The sequence below is a fragment of the Crocuta crocuta genome, unplaced genomic scaffold, assembly GCF_008692635.1.
Source record: "Crocuta crocuta isolate KB4526 unplaced genomic scaffold, BGI_CrCroc_1.0 scaffold53, whole genome shotgun sequence".
NCBI lineage: Eukaryota > Metazoa > Chordata > Mammalia > Carnivora > Hyaenidae > Crocuta > Crocuta crocuta.
In genome coordinates this window covers 2,088,540-2,105,433 of record NW_027529432.1, presented here as the reverse complement: position 1 = coordinate 2,105,433, position 16,894 = coordinate 2,088,540, and the positions used below count along the sequence as shown (strand labels likewise).

The following is a 16,894-nucleotide window of genomic DNA, read 5'->3' as shown; positions in this document are numbered from 1 at the left end:
CGGGGCCGGTCGCCGCGGCACCCCGGCGCCACCTCGAAGCGGTGCAGGCGGCGCTCCTTTTCGCGCTGAGCGCGCTCGGCGGCCGGGCACATGTCCGGGCACGTGCCCACCGGCAGCTTGCAGCCGGACATGGGTGGGCTGAGGGGAAAGGACAAGCTCTCAGCATCCCGGGGACCGCGGCAGCCACTCGATCCATTCTACCCGAGGGCCGGCGGAGGCCGGCGGTGACTGGCGGCGGAGCAGGTAGACCCTCGCTGGGCCCCGCCTCCCCGCCCAGGGCCAAGAATCCCCACCGTCCAACAGGCAACCGCCGTCCTCTCACCGACTCTTGTCCCCTCCCACAAGGCCTCGAGCAAGCCTCCCGAGACTCCCCGCGTTGTAGTTCAGCGCCACCACGTCCGGCTCAGGCCGTCCTGAGACCTCCATGATGCACCGCGCGCAGCCCAGCCCACTCCCATGATACACCAGTTTGTAGTCCCTTCCGCAACCAATCGCTTCGCAGGAGGGGCGGGGAAGGAGTGGAGCCACGCCTTCCCAGGTTTCATCCCGCCGAACCCCCACACTTCGTCTCTGGGCACCTCCCAAAATGACTGACCCTAATTTAGGTTCCTCTTCATCATCCCTTTCATCCAATAACCTGGTTCAGTCGGCCTTACTGTCATTCTCTACTCTTGTTTCCCTGGAGACTATTCTCCCCGCTTTCTAGATCAGGGGTCAGCAAACTTTTTCTGCAAAGGGTCAGATAGTAAATGCTTTGAGATTTGGCAGGTCGGAACTAGTCAACCTGCCAACTAGTCACCTCAGCTGGCGGAGTGGGAAAGCAGCCACCGCCAATATTAAATGGATGAGCCTGACTGTGTTCCACAACATCTTATTTTTAGATAGTGAAATTTCATGTCATTTTCGCCTGTCACAGAATACTATTCTTTTGATTTTTTTTTCAATTATTAAAAAAACGTAAAAACCGGGGCGCCTGGGTGGCTTAGACGGTTGGGCGTCCGACTTTCGCTTAAGTCATGATCTCGCGGTTCGTGGGTTCGAGCCCCGCGTCGGGCTCTGCGCTGACTGCCAGCTCAGAGCCTGGAGCCTGTTTCAGTCTGTGACTCCCTCTCTCTCTGACCCTCCCCTGCTCACGCTGTCTCTCTCTCTCCCCTAGAAATAAATAAAACATTAAAAAAAAAAAACGTAAAAACCTTTCTAGCTCATGGGCCTTACAGAAAAAGGCAGTGGGCAAAATGAGAGCGCTGGCCCATAGCTTGCAGAACCCTGTTCTAGACGGGTAAACAGCTAGTTTAGGACCGGAGATGCTGCGCACGCAGGATAGACAGGATCACAAGTATGAGTCCCTGATTCCAAGGTGGCAGACGTGGTCAGGGAGCTTCAAATTCATTATTTGTCTCATTCTTGGTCCAGTTACATACAGAAATGACCCCTAGAGTTACAAGACCAGATACAGGGTCGGGCCCCAGGGACAGTAAAAGGGAGTGGCTGGCAGTGCTGAAGCTAGTCCTGGGTAAGGGGTCCCGCCCTCTCAGGGTGGGAGTTGGGACAGATGCAGGCGCAAGATTTCTTCTGCCCGCTTTAGGTACTCAGCTGCCTTCTTCTTCACACCCTCCCGGCGGGCAGATGATGGGTCACCTATGGAGAGAGAATGGTTCAGCTGAAATACCGGGGTTCAGAAGCCCTGGTCCAGCCCCTTACGGTTCACAGAGCATCAACATGCATCTCCCCCACTCCCCAGGAATCAGATCCATTCTCCCCATTTTACAAATGAGGAAGTTGAGGCCACAAGAGGTAAAGAAATGGCCCAAGGCTATACAGCTGGTCAGTGACGAACAATTCTGATCCTTGACTTGTTTGCTTTTCACGTTCCCTTCCCTTCGCCGCACTATCCGAAATTCTCGGCCTGACCTTCCACCTTCCAGTCTTACTCACCGGGAACCCCTTGGAGCAGGATGTGAACGCCGTCCCGATAGCCTTGCAGGGCTGCAGGGTAGGCCCCTGCCTTCTCATCGCGCAGGGCCTGGGTGATGAGCTCTGTGGCTTGGCTCAGATAGGCAGGGACGGGTCCTTCTTCCTCCTCCTGCCCTCCAGGCTCCCAGGGCTCCTGGTCCAGCCTTTCAGACTCTACCTCCATGGCTGCCAGCTCACCCACGTGGGTTGGACTGGGGCCCGCACCTTCTACAATCAGATATGGAGGACTCACGCCAGACTGGCCCTCCCTTTCCCAGGACCCGCTGCCCATCCCCAGACCTGTCTTGCCCATCAAGGTACCGACCTGCCCCACGTGGAGGGAAGCAATGCCTGAGCAATTCAAGAGCCATTTGCACACAGCATCTATTTAAATTTGCACACAGATCTATTTCACTGATGCAGTTCTTTGGTTTTGTAAAAATAATAACAAAAAAATGACCTTCCTAATTCTTTCCTTGGGTGCACATTAACATTAGTTTGTGAGGTCTGGGTCCCTGCGCCTACTCCTCTCCTGACTATAGTTGAAATACAAATCTAAGAATTCTCTCCACAAAGTCTAACTGAAGGATGCTACAGCAACTTTGCCAGGCCAAGGATAGAAATGCTCCAAACCTTGGAATGTGAGAATAATGGATTCCGAGAATCTCAGGTCTTATAACTTCAGTTGAGAACTGCGTCTGTGGGAGGGCCTTCCCCGGTCCATGGGGTGGGGGTGGGCGGGGTCTTGTGGTGCCTCCACCTTCCCAGCAGCTGCTGCAGGGTCTCCTGTGCTGCCCTCTGAGCTCAAACCTCGCCCCTCCTCAATCAACAGGCCTCTCCTGCCTTCAGGATCTGTAGTGCAGCCCTGAGCCAGGCGGGGAAACCCCACCTTGGGCTTCCAATGGAAGGAAGTCAAAGCCTCCCAAGACAGCGTGACCCCTTCCCGTTCCAAAGCTTTCTCAGGGAGAAGATCTCATGGTGGGAAGTGGCTCATTTCCTTCCTCTGCGGTTGCTCACTGTTCACGGGCCTCCAGCATATGCGCNTCACTTAACCCAATATAACCAAAATAGTCTCCTTTGAACCCGTGATCCATATATAAATGATCAAGATAGTTAACATTCTATTTCAGCGTGCACTCACCCCCTAGGCACACCTTGGCTCAGACTTCCCACATCTGCCTTACAGCTGCTGTTTTTGAATAGTGAGGGTCNGATCAAGATAGTTAACATTCTATTTCAGCGTGCACTCACCCCCTAGGCACACCTTGGCTCAGACTCCCCACATCTGCCTTACAGCTGCTGTTTTTGAATAGTGAGGGTCTAGAGGGTCACAGCAGCTTGGGGGAGGGGGGATTCTTGTTCTGCGACTTACAGGCCGAGCCTCTTCTGACCCTGAGCCTCAGCTGCTTTGTCTTGAAAACAGGGCTAACGAAGACAGGATGTTAAAGGGCTTGAGACAACACTAAAGGCTAGGCTGCTCTGAGCCTCGGTTTCCCCCTGTGTGGAAGGAGGCTGTCCCTAAGGGTCCTTCGGCTCCCTGAAAGTGTCTCTGTTGGGGGTTTTGGCTCCCCTCATCCAGCCCCCACCCTCAGGGGTCCTCCTTGCCCACCTGTCCCTCCATCTGCAGCCTGAATGCCTCGATCAACACTCAACAAACACCTGGGCCAATACTCACCGAACACCTGGGCCCGGGGGAAGGCAGGAAACTCCTCCAGGCGGCGGAAGAGGTTGCGGTGGGTGTAAGCCAGGTCTCCATGAAGCTTGCGGAAGTCGCTGTACCGCTTCCAGACCACCACCTAAGGGGGATACAAGACTTGACTCAGGCCAGCAATGGTGGAACGAGGTTTCCCCACCCCCAGCGTGGGCCCAGCGCGGGTGTGCAATTGGGGGGGTGGTACCCCCTTCTCCCAGGGTTGCGGAGTTACCAGTTGTTCCTTTACTGCTCCCGCATCTGGAATTGGGGAATGGTCCCCCTTCCTCCCAGAAGCCTCACCTCTTTGACATCCTCTGGGTCCCTCTTTGAGATGAACTGAGGAAAAAGGCAAGAACCAGGTGAGACCGGAGACTGACATCTGACACCCCATCACACAGTCAAATCCAGGGATGCCCCAGGTACCTCCCAGCCCCCCTCAAAGGGGCAGGAGCCTCTGCCTGTTGGCCACTGGTATCAAGGTGTCCTGGCTTCGAGGCTTTGCGTGACTTGGAGCTGTTTTTGTACCACAGGCCCATTTCGTCATCTGCCAAATGCGAGGATCCCTAAAGATCCATCCAGACCGCTTGGTCCTCAGCCCAACTTTTAGCTCAGTTCCTTCATGAATTATATGTCATCCTTGTACACTTGGCCCCGCTAACCTCTGTATCTTCCAATTGGAGCATATGTGCCACCTACGAGAGCATTATTTCATTTCCTTCAAAGGACCGAGTCCCTGCATTTCATACTGAAACCAAAGAACCTCAAGTTCTCCAAAGATCAGGTTCTGTCCCAGGAGCCGCTCCTTCCTTAAGTGAGGAAGACTCTGTGGGCAAACGCTCTCGAACACAGAAGACCCATGACTGAGGTTATGATCCCTCAAAGAGCAGACTGGGGTCTGAGGTGGAAAGAATTCCCTGTATTCACTATGCTATATTTCTAATAATTAGGGGGCGCCTTGGTGGCTCAGTCAGTTAAGTGTCTGACTTCGGCTCAGGTCGTGTCTCGCAGTTTGTGGGTTCGAGCCCTGCGTCGGGCTCTGTGCTGACAGCTCGGAGCCTGGAGCCTGTTTCGGATTCTGTGTCTCCCCCTCTCTCTGCCCCTCCCATGCCTGTGCTCTGTCTCTCTCTGTCTCTCAATAATAAATAAATGTTAAAAAAAAAAAAAAAAAGAAAGAAAGAAAGAAAAGAAAAGCTTGGACTACCTGATAGTTTTCAAAACATCTCCTTTTAATTATCCTAGAGGCCAAGATGGCAGATATGATGAACACGCTCATTTTACAGAAGAGGAAATGGAGGTTCAGGGAGGAGGTGGGACCTGTGCAAGATCAGACACCGGGGTTTGCAAATGATCTGATAAAGGGTTAGTACCCAAAATATATAAAGAACTCCTATAACACACCAAAACCCAAACAATCCAATTTAAAAATGGACAGAGGAACCAAGTAGACGTTTCACCAAAGAAGACATCTAGATGGCCAAAGGACACATGAAAAGACACATCACTCACCATCGGGGAAATGCAGACCAAAGCCACCTCACCCCAGTCAGAACAAAGAGGTAAGAAATAACAAGTGTTGGTAAAAATGTAGAGAAAAGAGAACCTTCGTACACTGTTGGTGGGAATGCAAAGTGTATGGAACACAGCCCTAAAAAATGAAAAATAGAAATACCATTGGATCCAGGAATTCTACTTTGGGTAGAATTTCTTTGGGTATTTACCCAAAGAAAACAAAAACACTAATTCAAAAAGATATACACACTGTATTTACTGCAGCATTATTTACAACAGCCAAACCGCAGAAGCAGCCCAAGTGTCCACTGACGAGTGAACGGATAAAGAAGATGTGGTATGTACATAATGGACTAACACCCAGCCATACAAAAGAATGAAATCAGGGCGCCTGGGTGGCTGCGTCCGTTGAACGTCTGGCTTCAGCTCAGGTCATGATATCACGGTTCGCGAGTTTGATCCCCGCATCAGGCTCTGTGCCAACAGCTCAGAGCCTGGAGCCTGCTTCAGATTCTGTGTGTGTCTCTCTCTCTGCCCCTCCCCTGCTCACACTCTGTCTCTCTCTCTAAAAAAAGAAGAAGGAAGGAGGGAAGGGAAGGGGAGGGGAGGGAAGGGGAGGGGAGGGAAGGGAAGGAAGAAAGAAAGAAAGAAAGAGGGGCGCCTGGGTGGCTTAGTCGGTTAAGCGTCCGACTTTTGCTTAGGTCATGATCTCGCGGTTCTGAGCTGGCTGTCAGCTCAGAGCCTGGAGCCTGCTTCAGATTCTGTGTGTGTCTCTCTCTCTGCCCCTCCCCTGCTCACACTCTGTCTCTCTCTCTAAAAAAAGAAGAAGGAAGGAGGGAAGGGAAGGAAGAAAGAAAGAAAGAAAAAAGGAAAGAAAGAGATAAAGAAAGAACATTTAAAAAAATTAAAATTGGACAAAATATTTGAGCAGGCACCTCCCACCAAAGAATATGTTTGAATGGCCAATAAGATTATGAAAATATGCTCAACATCGTTAGTCATCAGAGAAATGCAAATTATACTGCAATGAGGTGTTACACATCCACGAGCCTAGAATGCCGAAAATGGAAGATGCTGATGATATCAAGTGCTGCTGAGAACAGGAGTATGAAACTGGACAACTACTTTCGAAAACTGGTCATTTCTTTTTCTTTTCTCTTCCTTCTCTTCAGATTTTATTTTTAAGTAATCTCTACGCTCAACATGGGGCTTGAACTCACAACCCCAAGCTCTACCAAAAGAGCCAGGCAGGTGCCCTGAAAATTGGTAATTTCTAAAAAGTTTTTACTTTGAGAGAGAGTGTGTGCGAGCACAAGCTGGGTAGGGGCAGAGAGAGAGAGAGAGAGAGAAGGAAAGAGGGAAGAAGAGATGGAAAATCCTAGGCAGGCTCAGCACTGGCAGCACGGAGCCCTACTCGCGGCTCAAACTCACCAACCACCCAGAGATAATGACCTGATTCGAAACCAAGAGTCAGATACTTAACAGACTGAGCCACCCAGGTGCCCCCAAACTGGTAATTTCTGGAACTACACATGTACCAATCAAGTGACCCAGCAATTCCACTCCTAAGTACATACCAGGAAGAAATGGGTGCACATGTCCATAGAAGACTTGTACACGAATGTTCACACAACTTTACTTGTAACAAATGAAACATTTTTTTAAAAAATATTTTTATTTATTTCTAGGAGAGAGAGAGAGAGAGAGAGCGTGAGCAGGGGAGAGTCAGAGAGAGAGGGAGTCACGGACTCTGAAACAAGCTCCAGGCTCTGAGCTGGCAGTCAGCACAGAGCCCGACGCGGGGCTCGAACCCACGAACCGCGAGATCATGACCTAAGCGAAAGTCGGACGCTTAACCGACTAAGCCACCCAGGCGCCCCGAAACATTTTTTAGACAACAACAGGAGAATGAATAAAGAAATGGTGGTATATTTATACAAGGGACTACTTCCACGCGGCAATAAAAAAGAATCGACTACTATACACTCAACAACATGGATGAATTCCAAAAACACTATAGAGAGCGAGAAAGACCAGACACAAGAGTACTTGCAATGGATGATTCCATTTGTAGAAGCTTCAAGAACAGACAAAACTAGTCTATGGCAACAGAAGTCAGGTCAGTGGTTGCCTTTGTGGGAGGACTATAGAATGGAAAGGAACAAAGAAAGACGTCTATATCCTGGTCTGAGTGCTGCCTGTACAGATGTACACATATGTAAAGTGAAAATTCCTGGGCTGTACGCTTAAGATTTGTGCATATTACTTTATGTAAATTATGTCTGTTTTAAAAAATTTACAAGGAGAAATAACAAAAAAAAAAGGAAAAATACCAGCAAGTGACTTGTAGAATGTCACTGTGTATAAATAATAAAATGGATACACATGTCTGCTTTTTTAAATAGTCTTTTTATTTTTTTTTAAATTTTTTAATGTTTTATTTATTTCTAGGAGAGAGAGAGACAGCGTGAGCAGGAGAGGGTCAGAGAGAGAGAGGGTGTCACAGACTGAAACAGGCTCCAGGCTCTGAGCTGGCAGTCAGCACAGAGCCCGACGTGGGGCTCGAACCCACGAACCGCGAGATTACAACTTAACCGACTAAGCCACCCAGGCGCCCCTTTAATAGTCTTTTTAAAAATTTTTTATTTTGGGGGCACTGGAGTGGCTCAGTCAGTTAAGGTCCGACTTCGGCTCAGGTCATCATCTCACAGTTGGTGAGTTCGAGCCCCGCGTCGGGCTCTGTGCTGAATGCTTACTCAGAGCCTGGAGCCTGCTTCAGATTCTGTGTCTCCTTCTTTCTCTGACCCTCCTCGTTCATGTTCTGTCCCTCACTCTATCTCTCAAAAAATAAATAAACGTAAAAAAATGTTTTATTTTTATTTTTTGTTTTGTCAGGTGATTATCTTTCTTTTTCTTTCATTTTTGTTTAAATTCCAGATAGTTAACATAAAGTGTAATGTTAGTGCCAATAAAATTTTGTGACATATCTACTTTTATTTTTTCTTAATTAATTTATTTTGAGAGAGAGACAGGGAGAATCCCAAGCAGGCTCCGAGCTGTCAGTGAAGAGCCTGACTCGGGACTTGATCTCATGAACCTTGGGGCTCGATCGATGACCTGGGCCTAAGTCAAGAGCCGGAGGCTTAACCGACTGAGCCACTCAGGTGCCCGACATATCTGCTTTTAAATATACGGTTTATCTGCAAGGATAAATAAGAAACTAGCTACACTGGTTCTCACAAAGATGGCAGACAAATGGAGATGGTAAGGGAGGGAAAATTATTTATCTTTAAAAGTTAAAAAAAAAATCAAAATAATGCATTTACTTGTTTAAAAACAGAAAGACTTCTGGGAACCGGCTACAGCAACTTGCCACACCCTTCCCACCCATCTAGTGACGTCTTCCTAGGGGCAATATTTTTGTGTGTTTTTCAGGCCAAAGCAAACACTGAAAGGATAGGGGGAAAACTCATTAGAAATATCTGGGATTCTGCACTTAAATCCTGAACTTTGGATATGTCTTTGTGTTTTGATTTCCCTTTAATAGTTACTAATGCACCAGTTTAATAGTTGCCAGGTTCAAAATTCTAAAGGTACAGAACAATTTATAGCGACGTCTTACCCCAACCAATTCTTGTAGGTTATTCTACATTCTTTAATACCGTTTCTATTTTTTACCTCTTCTCTTGGTTTCCCCCAAGTATCTATAAAATGTGCTTATAATCGCTGTTACTGCCTCATACGTCAACTTTCCTCTTTATCTATTGACTTCCTGCTACAAACGTGAAGATAGAGACTTACTCTTCCGATCTTTTGAACTGTATGAATTTTTAAAGGCATAGATGGGTATTTCCTGAAAAATTAAAAACTAAAGTCTTCTTGTAAATATCAAACAAACCAGTTAGCAGAAGTTACTCCAAGAGACAGGAGAACTAACAAACATGCGGATGGGGCCAAAGTTTTCCTCCTAATTTAAAGAAATTCACAGCCCGAACTGCAGACACCACACTTTGGGCGTGGGAACCCACCCCTCCCACTCCGGGAAACTGCCGTCCACGCCCTTTTAAAAGGACAGCGCCCTCCCGGGGCCTCGCCCCCTGAAGGCTAATGGAGTAAACGAAGGCACTTACCGCAGCCTCCCCTTAAAGGGGAAATCCATTTCTGTCGTCTAAAAAGGGAGCTTCCAGCCGCTCCTTGCCTTAAGGTAAAACCCGGCCCCCACTCTGTTAAAAGGGTAAAGGCCCCTGCCGGGCCCCACCTCACCTGCGCGGTCACTTTATACTCGGTGTAGCCCTTGGGGTGGGTCCGGGGGTCCGAGACTGTGTAGTGCCGCAGAAAGTCGTCCTTCGCCTGGCGGGACATGGCAACCAAGCTGGAGCCGGGCTGACGGCCGGCCTCTGCCTCCTCCACGCCGCCCCCGCCCCTACGGGTCAGTCTCCGCCAGCCACCGCCTCGGCGGGGCTGGCGCCCTCCTTCCTTGGGCCCAGGGAGCAGTCGCAAGTGACGGCGCAGTTCTCGGCCCGGGCGCGCGGCCAGGGAGCGTCTAAAAAGTTCTAGGTTGTTGGTAAAGCGTGAACCGGGTGATTGAAGAAAAGTAAGGACCCGGGAGGTTGGATCACGCAGCTCTGACCGGCGGTCAAGCCCGCCCCATCAGGCATCGCCAAACAGCTTCTCCTCTGCTCCGAATTCCCTACTTTCATCTAACCACCCAACTTTCATTGTGTCCAATGTGTGCCAGTTGTAGCCAAATCATTTCCCTGTCTCCCTCCGTAAGATTCGATAATTCATGTTTTCCGGGAAGGTAGGGGCATCACAAGTTCTGAAGTCAAACTTTTTTTCTTTTTTTCCTCTTTTTAAATTGTATTTGCTTAATTAATTAATTTATTTATTTATTTATTGTTTAATTTACATCCGAGTTAGTTAGCATATGGTGCAACAATGATTTCAGGAGTAGACTCCTTAATGCCCCTCCCCCTCCCACAGCCCCTCCATCCACCCTCTGTGTGTTCTCTATGTTTAAGAGTCTCCTATGTTTTGTCTCCCTCCCTGTTTTTATATTATTTTTGCTTCCCTCCCCTTATGTTCATCTGTTTTGTTTAGTATCTTAAATTCATCGTGTGAGTGAAGTCGTATATTTGTCCTTCTCTGACTGATTTTGCTTAGCATAATACCCCCCAGTTCCATCCACATAGTTGCAAATGACTTTTTTTAAATGCTTATTTATTTTTTAATATTTTATTTTTTATTTTTGAGAGAGAGAGACAGCATGAGCAGGGGAGGATCAGAGAGACAGGGAGACACAGAATCTGAAGCAGGCTTCAGACTCTGAGCTAGCTGTCAGCACAGAGCCCGATGCGGGGCTCGAACCCACGAACCGTGAGATCATGACCTGAGCTGAAGTCGGAAGCTTAACCGATTGAGCCACCCAGGTGCCCCTTTAATGTTTATTTTTGAGAGAAAGAGAAATGGAGTGTGAGCCGGGGGGAGGGCCAGAGAGAAAGAGTGAGACACAGAATCTAAATGTTTTATTTATTTTATTTTATTTTTTTGAGAAAGAGACAAGAGTGAGCAGGGGAGGCTCAGAGAGAGAGGGAGACACAGAATCAGAAACAGGCCCCAGACTCTGAGCTAGCAGTCAGCACAGAGCCCGACATGGGGCTGTAACCCACGAACCCTGAGATCATGACCTGAGACACTGAGGGCACAGTGTCTGGCAAGGGGACCGATTTGTTCCTGGTGTGCAGTGTTGGCCGCAGATTTAGCAGCCCAGGCTCTGGGCACTCCTGACATCTGGCATCCTGAGACCCCCATCAGGAGACCATGAGTCCTGGGTTTCCTTTCGAGAACCATCCTTTTGGCTGGGGGTAGTTATGATCAGTATCTGGGACAGGCCCAGGAGGACCCTGACTGAGACCACCACCGCCAGTGTGTGAAGCTTAAAAGTGGTAGTGTGGGGGGCGCCTGGGGGGCTCAGTCGGTTAAGCGTCCGACTTCGGCTCAGGTCATGATCTCACGGTTCGTGGGTTCAAGCCCCACGTCCGGCTCTGTGCTGACTGCCAGCTCAGAGTGTGGAGCCTGTTTCAGTCTGTGACTCCCTCTCTCTCTGACCCTCCCCTGCTCACGCTGTCTTTCTCTCTCTCTCCTAGAAATAAATAAAAATCTTAAAAAAAAAAACTTAAAAAAAGTGGTAGTGTGGGGGAGGTACTCAAGTCTCATGGGCACTCCTGTTGCTGAAACTCAGACGTGTGGGCACCGTACTGCCAGTCTCCAGAAAGAGGCGAAGCAAACTCCCAGAGGAGACTTGGGGAAGCTCAGGCACAGAGTAGATTATCCAGGAGGTGTTTGGGAGGAAGCTGAGATCGGGTAACCTCTGGAACAATACACACCTCTGAAGACCCATTTTATTTGTTTGTTTATTTATTTTTGAGAGAGAGAGAGCACAAGCAGGGGAGGGGCAGAGAGAGAGGGAAACACAGATTCTGAAGCAGGCTCCAGGCTCTGAGCTGTCAGCCCAGAGCCCAACACGGGGCTCGAACTCATAAATTGTGAGATCATGACCTGAGTCAAAGCCCAGCGCTTAACAGGCTCAGCCACCCCGGTGCGCCTGAAGTCCCCTTGGAGACATCACTTCTGCCCTCCCAGCTCTCTCAGCAGGACTGGCTCCAAGTTTTCTTCTTGCCCATAATTCCGTCCCCACTCTGGCCCTGCAGTTCCCAATATTCTCCTTTTTCTCTTTTTTTTCGCCCTGTGCCCTCCAAGCCTGTCGCTGGACGCTGTAGAAGAAGTTCTCAGATGCCAAACCAAGTGGATGTGCAGGGCTGCCTCTGTGAGAGGGTAGCAGCAGCCGGGGTCTGCACATAGGCTTGATTTCGTGTTTCATTAGATGTAAACATCAAAGAGCCTCAACGTATGAAAGGGAGCACAAAGGGTCTTAAACATTAACGAGAGGGGTGCCTGGGTGGCTCGGTCGGTTAGGTGTCCGACTTCGGCTCAGGTCACGATCTCACGCACCGATCGGATCGTGAGTTTGAGCCCCATGGCGGTCTCTGTGCTGACAGCCAGCTCAGAGCCTGGAGCCTGTTTCGGATTCTGGGTCTCCCTCTCTGACCCTCCTCTGCTCACGTTCTCTCTCTCTCTCTCTCAGAAATAAATAAAACATTAAAAAATTAAAAAAAAAAAACATTAACGAGACACACATCTGGTGTTTAGGTGAAGGCGTGCAGAGAGTGCGTACAGTTTCACCGACTGCCAGGCAAGGACAGTGGATCTGTTCCTTAACCGCCTTCTGGGGGCGCACGGGGCCCTGTATCTTGTGATGCTATTGAGTTCGACAGCCTGGAGACCAGATCATGGCTGATGCTTCAGTGATTTTTCCCTTCACCCTCCAGGGCTTCTAATACCTTCTCTAGCAATAACTCCACACTTCTCCCCTTTTGTTTTTCAGTTGGAGAAACAGGAGTTGTGGTAGAAGTGGTGAGCATCAGGGTGTTGGTGAAGAACACCTTGGGTGACTTGTTAGAGGAGCAAAGAGACACGAGCACGTTGATGACTGCGACGAAGAACAATGTTATAACAGGGTTAAACCAGGAGTGGGGGTTGAACCCGGAGAACCAGTGTTTTTGTGTGGATCTGGTTAGAAATAGCACTGAGAGTGTCAGTGGTAGCTCGTTGGCTTTCTCCTTGAAGCTCTTTTCGTTGCCTTTGCAATCTGACTTTCAAATTGTCAATGGAGACGTTTAGGGGTGAGTCGCATGCCTGACTGAGATGTTGATGCATCTGATTCCAAGACTCCTTGTCTAAAGCGGGAGTGATCCAGTAGGTTGTGAAATCTGAGTTGTGATGGGGCCCATACTGCATACAAGTTGTGATGGGGTCCACAATGCCTGTTGATGCTCTCCTGGCAGGGACAACAGCAGCTTCTAATGCCTCAAATCAGGCGAGGATTTGTTGATCGACCCTCACCTGCCCTTCTAAATTTAACGTCGTGTTTTGCATGTGTTGATTTATTTGGTGCGAGGTCTGTAAAGAGCTGGCTAGAGAGGCAGTTGCCGTGCCACCAGCACTGTAAGGGCCAAAAAATGGTGGCCAAAAAAATGCCCAGAAGCCTCTTGGTTCTTTTTCTTCCTCTAATGCAGAGTCAGGTTGTTTAATTGGGGACCCCTCCCCCACTCAATTGGACTGGTAATCAGAGTTATGCCTTTTGTTTGGCAACATAAACAAAGGTTATATGTAAATGTGGTATGTTTATAGTAGAGAAACAGGGTCACCCACATTTTGTTTCCTCTGAAAGTGGTGTGTGTCTCATTAAAATCTGGAATTGCAGATGCAAGTAAGAAAATACATGGCCTTGGAGAACATATACAAGTGCTCGTCGGTTTAGGGCCAGTTAAATTTGCCATGTATAAATGTAGCGGGACCATGTCTAAATTTTCTTCGAACAAATGGCAGGCCCATCCTCCAAGAGGAAGTTTTAATAGAGGAATAGGCGTTAGTGGAATATTTGAGTCTACGTATCAGATCTGCAAATCCTGGATTCCATGTGGCGTTAGAAGCATCGGCATGGAAAGGAAGTGACTAATTCCAAATATGTCCTTCCCAAGTTTTATTACTTTCCAACACCATCAGCCCTTGGGGTCCCCAAGAATTGTGTTTTTTTTTTATTTCTGAGAGAAAGAGAGATACAGTGGGAGCAGGGGAGGGTCAGAGAGAGAGGGAGATACAGAATCTGAAGCAGGCTCCAGGCTCTGAGCTAGCTGTCAGCCCAGAGCCCAGCGCAGGGCTTGAACCCACAAACCGTGAGATCATGACCTGAGCCAAAGTTGGACGCTTAACCAACTGAGCCACCCAGGCGCCCCTGCAATTTTTTCTAACATTCATTTATTTTTGAGAGAGAGAGAGAGAGACAGAACGCAAGCAGGGGGAAAGGCACAGAAAAGTGAGACCCAGAATCCGAAGCAGGCTCCAGGCTCTGAGGTGTTGGCACAGAGCCCGACGCAGGGCTCGTAGTCACGAACCGTGAGATCTTGACCTGAACCGAAGTCTGATGCTTAACCAACTGAGCCACCCAGGCACCCCAATCTTCCTCTTCTTTGGATATGACATCGTGTTGGGAGGGGTCCCCATCATCATGATGTTTGAAGTATTGGATCCTTGAGTTCCTCGTGCCGGTTCATGATGTGTTTATTGATCGAGCAGGTACCCACACAGGACCTTGAGGAGAACGCATGGCAGCAGAACCTCTCCCCCAGGTTAACAGCTGTACTGGACCCTTCCAGGTTGGCCTCTAATTAGACAATCTATACCATACCTTGGGTTCTGGGAGTTTCTGTTCCACTTGAAAATGTTTGAGCATAGCAGAATGAAAATGTGTCTAGTTGTAAGCAATTTAGTATAAACAGATTTCTCCTTATTCTTGCCTTAGGGGTGACATTTCCCCCCTTTTGTTTGAACAAAAGTAGTTTTGAGAGACAATTTGTGGCTCTACAATGGCTTGACTTTGGGGGTTATAAGGTACTCCAGCAGAGTGGTGTATTCCATTGGTATAAAAAGAGTTGTAATTGTTGTGCGGTGTAAGCTGGGGCACCATCGGTTTGATTTTTTGAGGTACCTCCATCACCGTAAAGCATTCAAGGAAACGGGAAATAATGGTGAAATATGTTCCCCCCTTTGGGCAGAAGCCCACATGTAGCCAGAAAGTGTGCCTATGGACACATGAACCCATTGAGTTTTACCAAAAGATGATATGTGTGTAACATCCATTCGCCATAACGGATTGGCTGTTAGGCCCCAAGGATTTATTCCGTAGGGTAAGTAGGTAGGGGAGAATTGTTGACAATCTGGACAGGAATGAATGACGTTTTTCGCTTGAAAAAGAGGAATAGAAAATTGTTTGGATAGAGAGTGTGCGCCTTGGTGAAAAAACAAATGAGGTAATCATGGATGAAAAACGTGGCCTTATTAATAAGGAGTCAGCTGGGTCATTTCCATCTGTACGGGACCCAGGCAAGGGTATGAATATGAAGGCTTTGAATATGAAATCTAAAACTGAGGTGATGACATGTTTGTAAAAGTGCTTGGGCTTCTAGAAACATATTGAGCCACGGTTGATGGAGATTAATATGGAGAGTGACACAGGGAAGTTCATTAAGTAATTGAGCAACATACTGGGGACCGGTAATTAAATTAATTAATTGGTCGATTTAAAAATGTTTTGAGAGCTAATATAGCAGCAGCCAGTTCACCCCTTTGGGTAGAAGCAGTGGGAGAATTTGTGTGGGCGAGCGTGGGTTCTGTTTTCTGTCCATGTAATAACACCTCAGGAGGCTTTTTTTGAGCCATCAATAAAAACAGTAAGAGCATCATGAATGGGGATGTTTTGAAATGAAGGGTTTAGGGGCCCCTGGGTGGCTCAGTCGGCTAAGCCTCCGACTTCAGCTCAGGTCATGACCTCACGGCTCATGAGTTCGAGCCCCTCCTCGGGCTCTGTGCTGACAGCTCAGAGCCTGGAGCCTGCTCTCTCTCTCTCTGACCCTCCCCTGCTCACGCTGCCTCTTTCTCTTTCATAAATAAATAAAACATTAAAAAAAAAAAGAAATGAGGGGTTTAGCAAAGAGATGGAGAAATTGAAGGCCCTGAATCCTCTTATATGTGGGAGAGAATAGAGAAAGTGACCTGTGTAATCTGTCACACTGATTCGAAAAAGTTCAGTGTGGAGTCCAAAGATAGTCTATCTCGTCTTTGTTAATCCCTGGAAAAATAGATAGAGGGTCAGTTTTGGTAAATTGAATGACGTGATTGCGGTCTCCTCGGATTAATTGCTGTCTAAGTGTCAAATAAGGAGACACCTGACATTTGGGTTGGGAAGATAAAATTAACCATTCAATGATTACAGATCTGATAGGCAAAAATTGACAAAGAACTCCAGTAGGAGAATGGGGTGTGTTTATAATTTTAAAAGTGAAAGGAAATTGAGATTTCTGTCGATCAATAAAGGTGATGGAGGCCATGGGCTTTGAGATGCAATTGCTACAGAGCTTTGATGTGGCCTGCGGAGGGGAAGCAGGGCTAGGGTCATCTTTTAACAGATCAAACAATGAAATAAACTGATATGTCCGGATTCCTAATGTGCGTCTGAGCCAACTGATAACGCCCTAAGAATGGTTGTAGTGAACTAAGGGGTCATGGGTTAGGAAGGTGAATTTTTATGTGTTGTGGAATGACATGGTTTTGTGGGGTTTTTTTTTTTTTTTACAAATAGTTTATTCTCAGGTTGGTTTCCATATAACACCCAGTTCTCATCCTGTGGTTTTTTTTTTTTTTAATGTTTTATTTATTTCTGAGAAAGAGAGAGAGAGACAGCGTGAGCAGGGGAGGGTCAGAGAGAGAGGGAGATACAGAATCTGAAACAGGCTCCAGGCTCTGAGCTGGCAGTCAGCACACAGCCCAATGCGGGGCTCGAATTCACGTGAGATGGTGAGATCATGACCTGAGCCGAAGTCGGACATTTAACTGGCTGAGCCACCCAGGTGCCCTGGAATGACATAGTTTTATAAAAGTTTGTATCCTAAATATTTCCATGAAGTTGACCTTTGAATTTTTTTCAGGAGCGATGAGGAGGCCAACGGAAGTCACTGATTAAGAAATTATAAGCCATTTTCAAGAATGATAATGATGTTATTATCTGGAGGAATTAGAGCTGGGTTCGGAAGGCTGAATTGCAATGGTCCCATTGAGATCATG

At 48.0% G+C, this 16,894-nt stretch overlaps 2 protein-coding genes across 2 annotated transcripts in view; both read right to left on the bottom strand.

Annotated features, from left to right (window-relative positions):
- Positions 1-343, bottom strand: part of SAC3D1 (SAC3 domain containing 1) — a 2,367-nt gene extending 2,024 nt beyond the window's left edge. The window contains exon 1 of the mRNA XM_077759759.1: positions 1-343. This exon is cut by the window's left edge and continues 134 nt beyond it. Coding sequence (XP_077615885.1) covers positions 1-131 — 131 coding nt within the window. The 5' untranslated portion in view covers positions 132-343.
- A 1,027-nt stretch (positions 344-1,370) lies between these two features.
- On the bottom strand, positions 1,371-9,634 carry SNX15 (sorting nexin 15). Its single transcript, XM_077759593.1, has 5 exons — positions 9,419-9,634; positions 3,947-3,982; positions 3,527-3,749; positions 1,936-2,337; positions 1,371-1,638 (listed from the first exon to the last, which is right to left on the bottom strand). The coding sequence occupies exons 1-5, from the start codon at positions 9,515-9,517 to the stop codon at positions 1,532-1,534; spliced, it is 867 nt and encodes a 288-aa protein (XP_077615719.1). The 5' UTR covers positions 9,518-9,634; the 3' UTR covers positions 1,371-1,531.
- Positions 9,635-16,894: the final 7,260 nt, after the last annotated feature.

Bases quoted from the DNA above. Each gene is read 5' to 3' on its own strand.
- SNX15 (XM_077759593.1), bottom strand. From the start codon at position 9,517: ATGTCCCGCCAGGCGAAGGACGACTTTCTGCGGCACTACACAGTCTCG. The intron at 3,750-3,946 runs GTGAGGCTTCTG...TATCCCCCTTAG, and splicing joins ACCCAGAGGATGTCAAAGAG to GTGGTGGTCTGGAAGCGGTA. The intron at 1,639-1,935 runs GTGAGTAAGACT...CTCTCTCCATAG, and splicing joins CCTGCTCCAAGGGGTTCCCG to GTGACCCATCATCTGCCCGC.